Source organism: Bombyx mori, chromosome 15 (assembly GCF_030269925.1).
Source record: "Bombyx mori chromosome 15, ASM3026992v2".
NCBI lineage: Eukaryota > Metazoa > Arthropoda > Insecta > Lepidoptera > Bombycidae > Bombyx > Bombyx mori.
Window position 1 is genome coordinate 9,851,297 of NC_085121.1, and position 20,034 is coordinate 9,871,330.

Below are 20,034 nucleotides of genomic sequence, written 5' to 3' on the forward strand. Positions count from 1 at the left end.
TAAATACAATATTGCCAAATGATTGCTGCTCGATTGCGATCGATAATTTAGTTAACAAATCCATTATATATGTCATACGTATGTATGATGGAGCTGTAGTAGATCGCCGACCTGGTTTGCTTACCTGTGCCTTCTGATAAATTTCCGAACAGACTATACAAACATCCGAATGACGTTACCCACTTTCTCGGGAATTCGGGTATGAAAGAATTTGAAAATAACGTTTATTAAAACTGATTTTGCACGAATAATGAATTTCTAAACGGCTCTTTTTTCTATTTTCAAAAGTTATTTCTTGAAATAAAATCATTTTTTGTTTGTTCACTCCACTAAATGGACATTTCATGGAAAACGTGTTTCATAAAAGCTGTGAATGCGTCGCCATTAGGTATTGCTTGCTATTCTGGGAACAACTCGCCTAGGGCTCAGTCTCATTGACACAATAGCGAATACTCGGAATGAATCATATGTTGGATTATTTTCCTAATTTTTCGCTAATCCACAACTGCTGTGCGATGCTGGTATTTTTTTTTTATTGCTTAGATGGGTGGATGAGCTCACAGCCCACCTGGTGTTAAGTGGTTACTGGAGCCCATATACATCTACGACGTAAATGCGCCACCCACTTTGAGATATCAGTTCTAAAGTCTCAGTATAGTTACAACGACTGCCCCGCCCTTCAGACCGAAACGCATTACTGCTTCTCGGCAAAGCGGTGTAAAGAAATAGGTAAGGCGGTGGTACCTACCCGTGCGGACTCACAAGAGGCCCTACCACCAGTAATGAGACTGAATGAAAAAGACTCGCAACGTATTATTATGTTTTATTGATCACCTCGTTAAAGTGCTTAGTGACCAACTATATCCATGGGCTTTGGGTTCGACTATTGGAATTTGGTAAGCCATATTAGTAAGTATACCTAATACTTGTCCCGAATGTATGTTTTCGGTACTCGTAAAGCAGGAAAGAATTTGAACTTGGGCCAGAACTGTTTTTGTCGTAGTGTTTCCCGGAGTAATGTAAAAAACAACAACACGATCTCTGCGAATCATGATGACTCAATTAAATTCTAACAAATACGCTTTAAATTGATAAGATAGGAAAAACACGACATTTCTTGTAAATGAGGTGTAACTAGTGTTCAAAGATGAGACTCGACGCTTTGAAATAATAAAACATATATTTATGTATTTCAAAAATTAAAAAGAACACGATTAAATAGTTAATGTAGTAATATGAATTAAATTCAACTGTTTTTTTTTCTTGTTGGTAAAGCGTATAATAGAGGATATTAGAGCAATGTAAAATTATTGTATTGTTGTAGGTAGGTTTTTACTGGTGGTAGGACCTCTTGAGAGTCCGCGCGGGTGGGTACCACCACTCTGCCTATTTCTGCCGTGAAGCAGTAATGCGTTTCGGATTGAAGGGTGGGGCGGCCGTTGTAACTATACTTGAGACCTTAGAACTTATATCTCAAGGTAGGTGGCGCATTTACGTTGTGGATGTCTATGGGCTCCAGTAACCACTTAACACCAGGTGGGCTGTGAGCTCGTCCACCCATCTAAGCAATAAAAAAAAAGGTAATTGATACGTGTGCAAATTTTAAAGTCGATCGGACGTCATGAAATCTGTGAAAATTACGTTAAAAAATTCATAAAAGCAAGCATACGCATATACCAAGCTTATATATGTACCAATAATATACCAAATCGAACACCATATACCAATAAAAACGTATAAAAAAAATCATAGTTCCACCATATTGGTAGTTTACTGTCGGCGGTGGCCAGAGCTCACGGAATGCTTGGTATTTAAGTGATTACCGGGGCGCATATTAAAGTCAATGTCACTAAAAGATTTAGACATAATGTAGGAGTCTTTTTGTACGACAATCCCAATATTAACATCGTGTAGTCCGTGAGCAAGGCGAATCTAAGCCGTAAAAAGGGAGAACAAATGCCCCTTGCTATTCGATGACTATTATTTAGAATGGCGGCACTTCAAACAACAATAGTGTTAGCAATATTTTATACATTAACGAAAATCGATTTTCAAAAAACAGCGCACGGTTCTTTTTTTCATCTTTTTGGCTTAATAAGTTTGTATTGCCTTTATGTAACGTATATTTAAATGCAATAATGCTGAAAACTTTTGAAGGTAATTTGAGTTTTGAAGGTAATTCGATATTTGAAAATAATATTATTTTTTATGTATTTTTGGCAAGTACACAATACACTCTTCACACAAGTAAACGCACAGGGATAGATTACATAGGATTTGTTTTGTGGTTTAAAAATAATAAATATTGCTTCAATATGGATAACTAAAATTATAATTTCAAAAGAAACGAAGGCTTTCATTAAATTTTCATCATTTGAAAAGTTTACCTACAGTGAAATGTTTTCTAATATTTACTTCGGACTTCGGACTGAAGACTCACAAATAGGAATTGCTGGAATTCGGAAGAAGAATCCTTAAAATAAGCGAAAGTAATTTTTTTTTTCTAAGAATTTAGTTGAATTTTATCGAAGTAACTAACGATGTTGATTATAATAATGGAAAACTGCTGAGCTTGTCCAAGCCTTGTTGATTTTACTTTATTGTTTATTTTTTTGATTTCTGTTGTTTATGGTAGGAATAAATTATTATTATTATTATAATTTCGTGTGATTCCCGCCTGCCGTTGTCTAGAATTTTTTGTCAAAAAGTTTTGAATTTGAAAAAGCAGATACTATGTACATATATGTTTTGGTAAATCCGACTCAAACGCAAGATCAACACGTGCAGTTATGAACCAGTAATTGAGCTTTCCGACAAAAGGGACGCATTGTATGTAAATCTCCAAGTTACAGTCGGATATCCAGGATTAAAATGGTATTTCAAGATTTCTATGGGAACTTTTTAGGAAGAGACTCATTGGTTATAAAACTACAGAAGTATAGGATTCTAGGCGAGTTCTAATGAAAACGATTTTGCAAGAAATATACTCGACAATATTTTTTACGTACGGAATCAAGCCATAAATGCCCAAAAAAAATATCTGCGGTATAACAAATACTCTTACTACTTACAAATACTCTTTTCAACAACTAAAATAGTTATCAAATAAAATAAAGATTAAAATGTGTTGCCGCTGACGGAACACTTATGAAGTTCCATAGTTAATACATACAAAAATAAATTCATCACTCACTTTTATACATATTACGAAGAATTAATTTTTTAACATAACACCGTACTTAAAAAAAAAATATACATCAGGAACGTTTTGTATTCTTAGAAAGCTGAAATCGTTATTTAAAACAAACAAATGACTTCATGAAGCGAATGACTGTGAATGTTTTTAATTTACAATGAATCGAAACGAAGACTCGGAGTTCGGTTCGGTTGCGTGGGAATTCACCACAAGAATTTTTCGAAAAAGCGAACACAACTTTCAATTGAAACGGCGATTATAAATTTATTATTATTCATTTCTTAGTGTCAGTTGTATTATGTATGTAATAAAGTCCTATTTTAAACTTGAACGTATGATTGTACATATGACTGCAATTAAACCAGTGCCGCTGACACAATAGAAACCATGGGTCGAAGTGTCGGGAAAACCTTGGCCCAGTGCGCAGTATAGCAATTCTAACAGGCTGTGTGGTGGAAGTCTAGAATAGCGCACTGCTCTATCTGTTTCCGTGCGTTTTTTTTTTGGCCAGTGCTCTCGAGGGGCTATTCTGGCTTCGCTTTGGTTGAGATCCGAGCTTATGGGGCTCAACCTAAAAGTATTTGATAACATATGCTGTAGCATGAGCAAGCAGTGCTTCGCAGAATTTATCACCGGATCGGTATCGCTAATCACTGAGAAATCCGACGAGAAACTCAATGGATTAGGTTGTATGGGCAATAGCATTCTCTGAAAATTAACTTAGCATATTGTATGTATGTAAGTACGTACTGTAAGTCCGTGCGGAAAATCCATCTCGTCTATTCTTGCCGCGAAGTAATTCGTTCCTGACTGTTTTATTTATTTATTTGTTAGGCTCACAATACACATTACAAGCTAAAAAGATACATAAAAAAAACACAAGTAAAAAGAAACAAAATCTGGCTTGCAACATAAGTTATATGCGCACGACAAAACAAGACATATAGTGCTGAATTTGTACAACAACATTCCTTACAATTTATACAACAAAACAACACGATAACGAAAAGTAATCTAAATTATAATGTAAGGAAATAATTTTATTCGCAATATAAGATTAAACAATTACACTACTAACCTATGACTAACCTGGAGGATGCCCTTGATCATTTTTATAAAAGTAACTAACTTACAAGTAAAAATATCCAACTCAGTTAACTAAAAAAATGAGAAAAATCTTTGTACGATATTACTGAGATTTCAACGTTAGTTCACTTAACCACTTTAGTTAAAGATGTGCCGAGATCTCGTTCATCTGTCCAAGTAATAATAATGACTTTTTTTTTTGTTCAGAATGCAGGCATAGATCAAGATGTGGTGGGTAGTCGTGGTGGCGGCGGTGGCCAGCGCGAGTCGTGCGCACTCCGCCAGCTACTGCTCTGTGAACACGTTCACCACGAACGCCACGTGGATGCAGTTTACCAAGGAACCGGTACCATTCGAATACGGCTTCGAAGACAAGTTCAAGAGCATTCATTGTTGCGTCAGAGGATACAGAAGTATCGAATGGTAAGTTCTTTGATACCGGCATATTAGGTTGCACTGTTTTTTATTCCATATATAGGATTCTATAGGCAATGTGTTCCAGTGTGGTTTTCTCATAAAAACCATCTACAAAATTTTACGACCTTAATTATAACAACAATTACTGTTTTAGTTTAGGGTTATTTGCCTACCTATTCGCTGGTAGCGTAAGGGGCTATTCCAGTTTCGCCTGAACGGGTAGTTGAGCTCACGGACTCAACCTGAGAGAATTTGCTAACACTAGCCATAGCAAGAGCAGTGCTTCGTTGAATCTACCACAGGATCGGAATCGCTACCCACTGAAATAATCCGACGAGAAACTCAGTGGACTTATTTGAGCCATGTAAATAATATTTCTGTACTTAGATTAGATTAGATTAGACAGGAACACAAAAGTAATAATTAAAGAAAATGTCTCAATAAATATTTTATGTTTATTAAAAATAGATAGTGATGTAATAAACCAGTTTTCGCACAGGTAACAAGATAAATTCGTGACGTAACTCATTAATAACATTCTAATCATAGCGACGAGCTGGATGAATCGTGAGGGTTTCCCCCCTCGCTCGGTTCAATATACTATTATAAGTTTATACGCTATACGTTTTATTCCGCGGGAAATTTTCAAGGAAACACACAATCTTAAAGTACTTCAAATCAAATGAAATCAAAATTTTTTTATTCAACATAAATGAAAGTACATACTGGTTGAACGTCAAAAAGAACTACCGTTTATTCACAAAAACTAGCCTCTGTCCTGAGAAGAACTGGCAAGAAACTCAGCTGCCTTTTTTTTTATATTTTTTATTTTTTTTATTTTCATTTTAACGATGAGTATTAAACTTCCCCGTTTATGTACACGTTTTAAACTTAATTCGGATCAACGTTGCTTTCAGATGCTACAGTTATTTATTTCCGTTTCAAGTTTTCACAAAACGCATAAGAAAATACGTTTTTTATTTAATCGTATTCTTAACATTGAATTTCATGTAGGTCACCAGTGCCCTACATGGCGCACTGAAGTAAATATGTCTTCTGGACTGTCTAACTTTGCCGAGACTTTTTGGCGGGAACGCGAGGAGTGAAGTTGTGTGATTTGTTTTATTTTAAATGTGTAATAACGGTGGCTTATTAACTGTTTAATATCTGTGAAAGTGCATAAATGTGGGAAAATGAAACAAAGCCGCTGGACGTAACTTCTCGGGATCCTCCAAAAAGTCCACTGAAAAATCTTAATAAACGACCACCATGTTACTGAGATTATATTTCATCTCATATCATCTCATTTAATTTCATCCCAGTTGATTAATGTCTCAAATTAATCATCTTCATTTCATTTCACTCCATATTATAATTTTCATAAAAATAAGAATATAAATTAAAATAAGACATGACTTAAAGGTCTTAGTTACCAGGTCATAAAATCCCTTAAAAATATCTAACTTTGCCTTCTTTTGTTTGTTAATGTATGTTTTTACACTAATTTAAGTCTCTTAGAAATAGATTCGTACTCAGTATCTTGGGATTGGTCTTACCCAGAGTCTACTAGACATTCCGGCGCTTTAGGAAGAAGATTGAAGAGAGAAATCGACATAATTACTTCAGTGCGCTACGTAGGGCACCGACTACTCATAGACACAGCCCACTGAGTTTCTCGCCGGATCTTCTCAGTGGGTCGCGTTTCCGATCCGGTGGTAGATTCTGCGAAGCACTGCTCTTGCTAGGGTCAGTGTTAGCAACTCTCCGGTTTCAGTCCCGTGAGCTCACCTACAAACGTTAGGGTGAAGCTGAAATAGCCTCTCAAGGCTATCAGCATAGGTAGGAAAAAAAAAACAGGGCACCGGTGACATATATGACAGTCAACATGTGAATACAAATAAAACTCGAGTCTCATTGAATTCGCTATATTAATTTTCGAACTACGAAATGTGATCGAGAAATCCTTATCACTAGCGACTGAGAGTTTTTTTTTTACCTACGCAAAAGTGATTCCAGCCAAACTGTCTATATAATACGTTACTTCATCAAATGTGATATCGTTATATCAAGGGGTGCTTTGTGTATTTTTTCAGTCGCGTTTTTACTGCTTCGTTATATTTGTGGTCCTATTTACCGTACAAATATTTGTGAATGTTGTTTTTTTTTTCCGCATTGAATAAAATGGGATTTCCGTTAAATCGTTATTTCCCCATTTGTTGTGTTATATTTTCTGGATATTAATGAGAAAGATGAAACGAGTTCCGAATACAAAATTTTCCTCAACCGGTGAGGAATTTCACATCAAATAAATCTTTCGGTAAACGATTTTTTTCTTTGTTGTACAAAAGAAAAGCCCACGAGGATGGATTATCTATGTATGCTATGTATATTTATATATTAAACTTGTATCGGGATATTACGATGGATACCTACAAATAGAATAAGTAGCTCGGTACTTCTTGCCAGCTCGTACCGCGAATTAGGGCGGAACAAAAAATATAAATTATTGTTTGATTTTCGATATTGTGTAGTACACCACATTTTTGTGCCGACTTGTCTCGTTTTTATTTATTGTTTAGATGGGTGGACGAGCTCACAGCCCACCTGGTATTAAGTGGTTACTGGAGCCCATAGACATCTATAACGTAAATGCGCCACCCATCTTGAGATATAAGTTCTAAGGTCTCAGTATAGTTACAACGGCTGGCCCACCTTTCAAACCGAAACGCATTACTGCTTCACGGCAGAAATAGGCAGGGTGGTGGTACCTACCCGTGCGGACTAACAAGAGGTCCTACCGCCAGTAAAAAGCCAGCCGTCCATCGTGGATCGTGGTCTGTGGTCCGTGTGGTCGAAGTCTCATTTGTATTGTCATAACAGCTCTCCTACTTTACAAACTGAACTGTAGCTTCATGGAGATGGCTGTGAGAGCTTAAAAAGCTTTTATTTTGGCTATTGGCAAAACATCGGTATATGACCCTTCTTCATTTACTCGTAGTACTGCTTCTTTCTCGTGCTCTTCGTTAAATGAAGGTTGAGTCTACTTTGAATTTTCTTTGATAGTAGTGACTGGCACACTGCAAGTATATAACGTTTACCACTTGACTACACATATTTAGGATACATTGCGCTCAACTAGAGGAAAAAAAAACCGAATAAACTAATAAGAGTTTTTTTATTTTTTTTGTAAATTCATATAATGTGTTCACCACAGTTTGCAATCAAATATTATATTTTTCAATAAATCATAAATATCAATATTATGAGGAATTACATTTTCATGATGTCGTTCGCAAAAAACAGATAGCCGTGAGCCGATATCGATAAGCGAACGGTTCGAGGAAACGTTCTTCGAGGAAATAATTGGATAGTCCACTATCTACGATGGCGTGTTTGTTAAAACGAAGACTTTGTAGGTAACCTAAATGTGAAACGTACGTTTGAATGCGAATTCAAGTTGACTAGGAAAACTCTGAATTATAAGCTCTGTCGAATTCGTGCAATGCGGACTTCGGTAAAGGATTTGTATGGCGGACTTATATGGTGACGTCATTATACAAACATTATCAACTTTGTCGAGCGTGAAAATAAACCGTAAACGATTTCCTTGATTTTTTAAAATTTATTTATAAAATAACAGTTATCAGTCAAGATTCTTAAGCGTAATTAATATTTGAAACTATCATTGAAAGCGTAATGTCGTTATTCTTGACATTAAATACCCTAGTAATTAATGATGTCCAATTGATAGACAGCGGCTTGGATATGCTCCTGGAATTGCTGACCATCTGGTGGGCCGTACGTTTATCTACCCTCGAAGGAGTTAAAAATAAAATTGTATGGCTTTAATATTAAATTTTATCGTTAACGACAGATGTGAATCCTGATTTGCGTCTGATAAACGTGAACACACCGTATACACAAACGGAATTCCATTTATCACATACTCCGTCAATACGCTCTAGATTTTGATAACAGTTACACAATATGAATATTATTTTTTTTGCAAAACGATGTTAGTAACGTTTATGATATGATATTAAAACTTTATCGTAGAAACCGGCAACAAAATAGCACGATTGTTATTTGTTTTTCCTCAGTTTCAGTATTTTTTAGTGGAGGACATTTTTTTATTACTAAATATTCATAATTTTGAAACTGATTGTTTTGTGACGTGGAACTTTAAAAAAAAAAAAAAAATTGTATGTGTGCAATTCACACGTGATAGAAGTGAAACCTTTAAAAATTTTGTCTTCAAGATAATGAGACGAATGTAACATTTCGGGAAGAGGATAATTGTAGGTTTTAGTAATGATCATAGTGATACAAAGTTTGATAATTATTACCACATTTTATTCGTTATATATTACTTTTATTCAGAATGTATTAAGTACGAATATTAGGTACGAAGCAGAGCACAAAGAGAATCACGAATATAAGAAACAATGTAAAATGCTTCCTATCTCATTTTCTCTCACGTTAAATCTTATGAATTAATATGTCTGTCTCTTTTTACTGTCGCTTTTTCGTTTCATCGATTTTCGGATCACAACGAATGTCACAATAACATAGCACACTTCGAAATATGTGCTAAAATGTAATACCATTATGTACTTCATTACGAAAAGAATAAGAACGCGGTGCGTTTCAAATTACGATATTATGCGATTCAGCATGTCAATTGTCAACGTGATACTACGCTCCTACAAGTGAATTGTATTTATGGCTGCTGACCAAAAAAAAAAAGTATTAAGCTATCGATGTACAAGCTACTTACGGCTGCACCTGGTGCGCAAAACAAGTGCAGTTCCGAGAAGTGGTGATTGGCATTCGTTAAAGCGCGCACCGCGTCCACTCATCACCAGGTACCTACTCCGGTCTCGCTGCTGACGCGGTAATACGAAAAAATGCTACTCGGAAATCTATAAATATGAAACGTACTCTTAAATATACAATTAAAATACTTGAAACCATATAGAATTTAATTGCATCTGTGTAGGACAAGATAATTTAGTCCAATTTAATAATAAAGAAAATAAGTAAAGTGCAAAGAAGAACGACAGTTTTTGTACCACTATTATTTTTTATTGTTTCCTTATAAGAGTTGTCTGATTTATAAAGGGTTAAGATATTAACCATACAAATATTTTCGTGTATTTATTATATTTGTAAAACTCTGCAAAAACAAAATAAAAAAACATTTTGAAAAAAGATAGCAACTAAACGTTGATCATTGATAACAAAACGCATTATAAGTTTTTGAAACTTGGCATGTGTTAGGAAAAACTGCTTTACTAAACGAAATGCAATCGATACTACACGACAAAAATGACCTCTACAGCAGTATAGATTTAACGAAAATGACTTTTTGCTAAAAAATAATTGGAAGGTTTGGCTGTATGGGCTGTGTATTGCTTTGCCTTTGCTTTTGCTTGTCCAAACGGATGAATCGACAAAAAAAATCGCATGCCGGTTCGACTGTTTAAAAAAAATATACTGCTAGCGTTAACAGTTCTGTACACATTGTAGGTATTGAAATTGTGTGTGTGGTTGAGTTATTGGCTAAAGTCATAACACCACAAAACACTAAAATATTGAATATAATAATTTAAGAGCGCCACATGATATTTCTGCGTTCCCTTTAGAAACTCACTACGTATGAAGTCACAATACCTATATTGCAAAGTTCTAAAAATTGATAATTAAAATTATATTCGACAATGATATTATCTATCAAATAAATTTAGCTATATGAAGAAACATGAAACATTATATTGGTACAATTGTCCCATACATTACTGCCATTGTTCTTTAAAGGTTAAGGATAGCCTGGAAGAGAATGATTTTAATTTCGATGTACAATTGAGTATACACTAGGTAATAATTGTTATAATGTTTATTTAAGAAAAAATACGATAAACCAAAGTTCCTATGAGACGTCTATTACCATATTACTGGTGATAGGGAGGGCTGTTCTTCTTACGCCCTTCGATGAAACCGGATATTTGTTAACATAGATCAGGTATCCGCCTAAGAAGTCGTACCATTTTGTCACTGTAGTTGGTCGTTGTTGTATCAAAGCCAATCCTAGATACTTCATTGTTTTGTTTTTTCACCGCTTCGGATCGTACTGGACTGGCTCATTTCTTTGAGGATATTGGTTCAACGAGTCGATGACCATCACAATCCGGCCCTGGTTAAGTTGCTCTGTGGAGCTCTGAGTATCTGGATAAGTAACTGAAAAACTATAATAGACATAAATGGGAAGCCAGTCTAACGAGATTCTGTATTTGAAGCTCCCTTAAAATTGAGTTATTAATGCATAATGCCGTCCAAAGATTTTTAGGGGGTGTCTTCTGCAACTCCCGCATTTTTCGACAACCCGGTAACCCTCCGTATTCTACAATACTTGAGTTTGATTTAATTGGTCTAAAACTACAATTTGACCCCAAATGAACAGTTTTCCCTTAGCATATACTATGTCATTGTTTGCCTAACATTATTAAGTTTATATTAAGATGAGCTGAAACCGTAATCCGTTATTAGAAACCCTTAGAAACCCTTCACTGTGTGTGATCCGATACGGAAACGATCAATAAATCTCCAACACTCGATAATAATGTTTTACTGGTGGTAGGACCTCTTGTGAGTCCGCGCGGTTAGGTACCACCACCCTGCCTATTCTGCCGTGAAGCAGTAATGCGTTTCGCTTTGAAGGGTGGGGCAGCCGTTGTAACTATACTGAGATATTACTTGAGATCTTAGAACTTATATCTCAAGGTGGGTGGCGCATTTACTTTGTAGATGTCCATGGGCTCGAGTAACCACTTAAAACCAGGTGGGCTGTGAGCTCGTCCACCCATCGAAGCAATAAAAAAAAAAACGAAAGTACTTAACCACTATTTTAATTATGAATCATTATAAACTGGGTATTTATTTCACATATTGTATATTATATTACACAATCGGAGTATATTTATTAGCGTGACTCAGAACGTTTTTGATACTAGACTCTAGACCGCCGTGCCAATGGATTATGTCATTATCCACTTGTTCCGACTTGTTATATTACATGCCATGTATGTATTTGAATACGTCACTCAAATGGAATTTCTCAGAAATTAATACGTGAAGCAAAAACTTTGTATCCCTTTTTACGAAAATTGCGCGGACGGAGGAGTATGAAAATCTCCACACTTATAGAGAATATAGAGGAGTGCACAATGCTAATATTTTTTTTAAATAATGCATAAAAAATACATTAAATCAATAAAGAAAACATTACACACACTACATACCATGTATTTGACGCACACACGCATGCATACTATTTATTGTCAAACTTTTGTTCTTGACGTCTGTTGTCAAATTGAGAATAGATTAAATATTGTTTGTCTTTGTTAATATTTTTTATAGTGTAGTCCTGGCGAAATTTGTGATTATAGAAGTATAAAATACAATGATAATAGTGCACAAACTTACAATTCCAATTAATTATAGTCGAATTTCGACTACTGCGGGACCTCTAGTTTCTCAGAAATATATCAAATTACTGTGTGCTTAGTGCGAGTATTTTAACGTTCTCGATAGCGTAAAAGTTAGCTCATATTTGTATGGAATGGGTTCGTTTGCCTACGTTTGCCGCCAGGGGCGCTGTTCCAACTGCATACAAAATTAGGCTAACTTTTACGCTATCGAAAACGTTAAAAAACTCTCACTAAGAACACTGATGATTTAAACGTGAAAGTTTCAAACGTTCAAAGATTTTAGTTTATTAAAGTATTTTATAAAGTTCCGATATCTGCATTTAATTTATTCTCTAACATACATAATCACTTATTACCTATTTCACCACTTTTAACTATATATGATAATGAAACAATAATTATGCAATAGGGTCAAATTACTTATAAAGCACTTATACGTTTTTATAGCTCATTGTAAATAAAATTGGTTTATATAATAGATTTAACATTGTCTCCATGTACAGATATGTATAAAGCATGGTAAAAACGGACACCTTAGAACTTATGTCTCAAGGTGGGTGACGGTATTTAAGTTGTAGATGTCTATGGGATCCCGTAACAACTTAACACCAGGTTGGCCGTGAGCTCTTCCACCCATCCCAGCAATAAATAAATAAAATGTTAATTAAATACGCATATAATGATATCAAATAGGTACTCCAGAATGAATGAATACAATGTCTTAACTTAATTGCGTTTTCTGTAATATAAATAAGATTTTATTGGCAGTATAAAACTAATATTATAATAAATTTATCTAACAAAATATTCACTCGCCTGTAATATAAGAGTCACCTGTAATATAAATAAGAAAACAGCATTTCAAGCCCTTAATCCAAATTTAAATTAATATTTTAAATAGTATTATTATAAATACTATGCAAAACTGAACTACTCTCTTCACTGAATATCCGTCTTAAGAAAATCTTTTTAAAATTAAAGAGTTCTAAATACTAAAGGGTTTTCTTCATAAATATTATGTCTAAAATAGGTTAAATTGATTAAAGCGATCGTGAAAATATCGTAGCCAATGTTTAATTTGTTCATGGAATTAAAAGGCATTCGTCATAACTTCGTCGTAACGAGCACGAGAACACAGTAGGTACCTTATTGACTGAAGGCGGTTCCTAGTAATGTCGAAGGTAATTTGGTTTTATACTGTAGAGAATGTAATTGTCTAAGCGACCGGCGGCGTCCTTCATACTCTGCAATAGGTTGAATCAAAAGATTGAAACGGCTTGAATGACTCGTTGGTGCAGTAGTTAGCGGTCCAGACTGTTGCGCCAAGGGTCGTGGGATCGATTCCCACACCGGGTAAACATTCGTGTGATGAACAGGTTAGTTTGCACTTTCGTCTATGTGTTTACTAACACAGGGAATCCTAAATTAGGGCCGGATGACCATGGGTGATTTGTTCGCAGTTATTATTATTATTGTAACTATGTCAATGGCCAACGAAAACAGATTCTGAAGACCGACAGTTTATATTGTAATTTAAATCTGGTTACTTTTAATTATAATGTTGGAGCTAGATCAACCGCGTAGATTTCGTCGACTTACACTCAAAATAACAATTAAATAATTACGTGGTATTATCTGGATCTAGTATTTGTGTATTATCCTTATTGCATAGCATGCATGCATCTAAAATGCTTACTGAAAGCCTGCAGACAACATAACATTGATTGCCTAACTACAGAGAATTGAAAACTGTCATCAATTGCTTTTTTTTTATTATTGCTTAGAGGGGTGGACGAGCTCACAGCCCACCTGATGTTAAGTGGTTACTGGAACCCATAGACATCTACAACGTAAATGCGCCACCCACCTTGAGATATAAGTTCTAAGGTCTCAGTATAGTTACAACGGCTACCCCACCCTTCGAACCGAAACGCATTACTGCTTCACGGCGGAAATAGACGGGGTGGTGGTACCTACCCGTGTGGACTCCCAAGAGGTCCTACCACCAGTAATTACGCAAATTATATTTTGCGGGTTTCATTTTTATTACACGATGTTATTCCTTCACCGTGGAAGTCAATCGTTAACATTTGTTGAGTACGTCTTTCATTAGAAAAATTGGCACCCGCCTGCGAGATTTGAACACCGGTGCATCGCTTCATACGAATGCACCGGACGTCTTATCTTTTAGGCCACGACGACTACAAAATATTTAAAAAATTAAAAATTATTTCTTCAAGCAAATCATACTTACTGTTTTTGGAAGCTATTAATAAAGAATCCCTTACAACTTCATCGTTCAATTCCAAAATGTGAAAAAATCTTGAGTTCCGCTATATCTCAAAAATAAACAAGGAATATATTCTCCAATTTCTAGGACAAGGCAGTTGTCTGTCTTAAGTAAAGTAATCAATGGCTTTACTGCTTTATAGGTATGGAAGATGAATATCGGTAATGGATTTGCAGCTTAGGTAATAAATCCTTGGACGACAATGCGTCGCGCTCCATATGACGTACGTCTCTGAAATAGCTTGTGATGTATGATGTATTTTATAACTCCACTTTTACTTATATGTAGAGTAGCTTCGTCTTTGTGCGAAGTGTAACTTCTCACGTATTCATCGTTTTACTTCGATTCTTAAGCGAGCTTCGAAACGCGGAGCTAAAAATTGTCGGTCGTTGTGAGTGTGAGTCTTATCAATATTCGTGTCTTACGTCTGTAATTCCACGTACAGAGCTGTGCGAATTCGATCGGGCCGTTTTTTTTTGCCAGTCTTCGATCGCTATCTAGAACCAAATCAAGATACTTAATCAGTTTGGAGAAGCGATTTCAATATTGATTGCATTTATAAAATTCTAGGTATTCATAGGTAATTAATGCTGTTGTATTGCAATGAAACGATTGTAGAACGAATACAAAAGTTTGATATTTCTTTCTTTTTTTTTGACGTGACAACCTCTTATAATTCGATGGAGCCGGCTGCACGCATGAAAAAACATGACTCATGCGGTGTTACCTCGCTCTGAGGCGTTCCATTTAAGGCTTGAAGTGTAAGCGAGAGCGACAAAGAGGCACAATCGGCCTCCGCGTTCGGCAGCGTTCGATATCTGTCTCTCTCCTACTTGAGTGAGCGATGCATCCGCGTGGACAGCTGCTATACAATAATACATTTATATGTTTTCGTCAAGTATGAAGTTCAGTGAAAAGTGAATGTGGTGTTCATTTTTCAATTATAGCAACGATAATTGCGATAATTGAAAAATGAAACCATTCCATCAGTAGTTTCTTATGACGTTGTCACGTTAAACTATCGTCAGTAAACCGACTTTACAGACAACCGATATATTTTTTTGTAATGATTTGACAATGATGTGTAACGGTGGGCCAAGGGGAATATCGGATGCGGGTGAGCCGGGGCCCGGTATCTGCGAAGGTATCGCACGTCGCCGCAAACCTGTATTGTGTCGGTTCCCGGAACGTTCTTTGTTGCGAGCCGCCGCGTCCCCCGGCCTGCACTGCCCGCGCACACCGCTCCGCAGCTTGTTGCACTCGCTGCTCTTGACAGCGATCTCTTGACTTTATTCCCACTCGACATTACTAAATCATAATGTGTCTTATTTCGATTAAATATAATGTTGCTTCGTCCGACATCATATGTGACGAACTGTGTGCTTAGTGCGTGTTTTTTAACATTTTCGATAGCGTAAAAGTTATGCACACTGTTGAGCACACTGATTCGATACGAACACTGAAAACATAACGAGATGCTCCAGGGCTACTGAACTTTTTTAAACTATTTATTACAACATTATAAAAAAAGTGAAATCACGCAAAAAATGTACAATTTGTTAATATTCCTTATCTTTTTAATACATAAAATAATAATATAACTTATACTGTCTTATAAAAGAATCAAGAGTACTAAGTGTCAGTAAACGTATCATAACATTGTATTAGATGAGATAATAATGTATAATTGAACACAGATAGAGACATCTCGATTAACATGTTTCGTTAAGTGACCGTTTTTATTTCGATATTCGAAACGAAGTGGCCATAAAATACAAACGAGCATAGATATCGAACAAGGGTCCAAATAAAAACCGACAACATGTCCTGACCATGGAGTTAATAAGTACCTACAACTGGAGTGCTGTCTAATGCCGAGAAATCGGTCTCGAAAGAGAATACTTTTTGGTCGCGGTGTCCTTGTCTAATGTGGTGACCATATAAAATTTATTTATAGGACAAAATTATACACATGCATCAGTTTTGAATTTACCTTAAGTAATTCTGTGTAGCCCTATGTAAATACAAAACACGTGCTTGCAACAGTTTATTTATGTAAATTTAATTCTAAACATTGCTTCGTCGTCATGGTGACTTTTTTCGACGTTTTTGAAGTGAAACTTCTTTATCGGCGTTGGAAAAAAATTTACCGTCACATTTTTCGGTTACGCGTCACATTTTTCCGTTACGCGCCATCTGTTTTGTATTCATGTCTATGATAATAAAATCCTTTTGTTTAAACTTTATCTAATTTAACTTTTTTGTATTCATGTCTATGATAATAAAATCCTTTTGTTTAAACTTTATCTAATTTAACTTTATTTAACCAATTTCTAGAAAGTTGCATGTAGATCATTTTTCGAAAAATAAGGCCATAAACAAGTTTCACTTCTTACGTGTGTACACTAGTACACGCACACATTTTTTTTGGAAATTGCTGCGTTGTCGAAAATCTAGCACTGAGTTTTATTACAAACATCATTACCTCAGTTCTATTACTTAAACTTCCTCAAATTCATGTTTAACGTCCGAATACTCAACCGCGACTTAAATATTATGTTGAACTTAATTACGCAATTCCTACTTTAATGTACTGGCTAAGTAGGCCGTGCAAATTAATATTTGACACTGCAGCACACATGGTCTGCGCGTATCGGGTGCTCTTTTCCTACATTCACATCTTCAATTGATTTAAAATTGCTTGTATTTTTACTTAGTGCTATTTTCATGACACGTGTATATTAAGTCTACTAGTTACATTTTAGGAAATAAAACACAATGGGTAATAAAATGAAATGAACTGAAATTCATTTATTTGTTATATGTAGATAATTAAATAACTCTTAAATGACAAGTCAATACACATAACACAATACACACAGTACTTGATCTCTATTTACAAAATATTGGTTATATTATTATTATTAAGTTCAGTTAATTTTCTGTAGTCTTATAATATAATATTTCCTCTATTTTATGTAAATTCTTTTTTTTTCACCGAAATACATAATTTATTTTAATCAATATCTAAGTAAACCATGAGTATCATTAAAATTTCGCAATTTAAATTTAAATTCAATTAAAAATCGCCATTTTTCTTTAATAAATCTAAAATCGACTTTATATTTACAGTCACTATTTCGCGACTTTTAAGTTTTTGTTTCAAAACCTTAACATCTTGTCGTAATTTTGCTTTTCTCGGGGTATTTTTTATTTCTTGCGTTTGAGTACTTGATTCTTCTTGTTTGACCTTTATATAGGACATTTTCCAGAAATTCCAACGTCATATTTACTAGAAGATACTCCTCGTTCGCTTAACGTCAGGCAAATGATATACATGCTTGCGTGCGACGTTATTCAATACAATAAAAAAAGTTCAAAAAATACCACGTGGTGGCTCTTGTAATATAAAAAATACATTGCAAAATTATAGTTATTCACGATTGTTTTTTCAAATTTAGTATATGACACAGATTAAGTACAATTTACAAGACAAATGGTATTAAATATTATAATGAGAAAAAATATCTCACATTTTAAAAATATATGCTCACACTAGTAAAAATTTATCAATGAATGTGACATATGGAAGGATATTCCACAAACTGGAGATGATTCTCGCTTACAACCACTTACAATACAAGTGTTCACCATGATTACACGGAAATTTTCACGATTTTCGAAAAAAACAAGCCACAAGCTGTATCAGTGCCCTTTTAACTTCGAACTACAAACGTAAATAGACGCCATTTTTCTTTTGATCCATTCATAGCTCTTTTTCGGTGATGCCAACAATTAATCTGGCTTCCCACCAAATTCAACATGTAAACCATCAGAAATCTACGTACCTACCATTAAATTTTCCATTAAACAGATTTATTATTATTATAGAACAATAATTATTTTGTTAATGAGCTTTATTAATATATGATGCTCTATTAAAAATCAACATATATCATATAATCAATACTTCTTATATAATTTATTTTGATAAATTGTCATCATCAGAAACTAATTTCACCATAACTTTGTACGTTTCTTTTGAACCAATTTAATTTTTGACGTTGATGAAAATTCTAAATTGTCGCAAAATTTTCTAGTTAAGTCATAAAATGTTTACAATCCTGTAAAGTAGATTGATTTTAACCTTTTCGATAATTTTCAACAACGCCCAAGCTACTAAAAAATCCACTAACCATTAAAAGCCATTTTTGATACTAAGACAGGGGTCCAAATTACGAGAATTCGTGGAAAATCCTCTAAGCTAGCTACACTGCTTTTTGTTTGTAAAATGTGCGAGAGGGACACCACCACTTAATAATCATTCTCTTTTCAGACCGTTTTTCCTTACATCTTTTGCTATTTAAAAATAAACTTTAAGCCATAGAGATAAAGTATATTTTTAGTTTTTATGTCAAACCAAGTAAGCACTCCAGTTAGAATAGTAACTCCATGGTCCTGACACGTCGAAGCGACCCGATTTGTTGGACCGATTATTTTAAAGCTCTGACGTTAACAACCTGAGACCAGGTAGAGGAGGGAGGAGGAAGCCTGTTCATTATACAAATTCGTTTAATCTCTTTTTGCGTTCGTTTATACTTTAGAATATTAATCGTTGTGACTGTACCCTTCTAATAACGGTCCGCGATAAGTATTAAATTATTATTTTTTTGAACGAAATTCTTTGAATTCGATCATTAATAATGCGTTAACAAGGATAATTTTTTTGTCATTATAAAACAATAAAATTCGTCATAAATGCGATAATACGAGTATAAATGAAATGTAATCGATTCTGTGAGAAACCCTAACTTTCGTAAACACTACATCCCGAACAATGCACAACGTTTTATTTATCTACCGTATTGATCTCAGTCGGGGACTTATTCCTTTTTCTTGATTCGAATACGAAGTTCCTTTGTAAATGTTTTTTGTTCACATATTTCATTATGGTCTTCCAGCGAAACAAGAAGGTGTTCCGTGTGAATGGCACCCCTCAATTAAATTGTATTGTCCCGCGTATGAGTGCGCCACTCGTGTGCTGCATTGTGTAGTAAGCTGGAGTGTTTGTGCAACAAAGTATATATCGAGGACAGGGGAGAAGGTGATGCTTAAGAGTTTAAGAGACTCCGAGATACTCCTTGTCTTTTGATATTATGTGTATCTGAAATAGTGTTGTCGTCAAGTTTTTTGTTTTTGAATCGATTCTTTTCTATGTTCTAAAACTGAAAAAATAAATCGTTCTATTTTAAGGTTAACTTATTGATGTTCGGGTCTACAGAAATAAATTCATTTTGAGCGCAAACCGTCGATAGATCGTCTCTATTAATGCGTATAGATTGCGGAGCGTCGGAATACCGACTATTTGTTTGACTATAGGTATTCGGTATCGACCTGTACGGACGTGTCTGAACGCGCACGTGTATAACTAATTTATGTGTATTATCTCTATGTGTATAACGTTTTTAATAAATTAATAACGTTTTTATAAATAAATTGTTTTGCCGTGAATTTATTCTTGATTTTAATATTTTTTTAAGTTGAGTATTTTATAAAGT

At 34.9% G+C, this 20,034-nt stretch overlaps 1 protein-coding gene across 1 annotated transcript in view; it reads left to right on the forward strand.

Annotated features, from left to right (window-relative positions):
- Positions 1–20,034, forward strand: part of LOC101741113 (uncharacterized) — a 57,442-nt gene that overhangs the window by 3,641 nt on the left and 33,767 nt on the right. The window contains exon 2 of the mRNA XM_004928407.5: positions 4,490–4,705. Within this exon, the coding sequence (XP_004928464.1) occupies positions 4,509–4,705 (197 nt within the window). The 5' untranslated portion in view covers positions 4,490–4,508. The remainder of the gene's footprint in view (positions 1–4,489; positions 4,706–20,034) is intronic.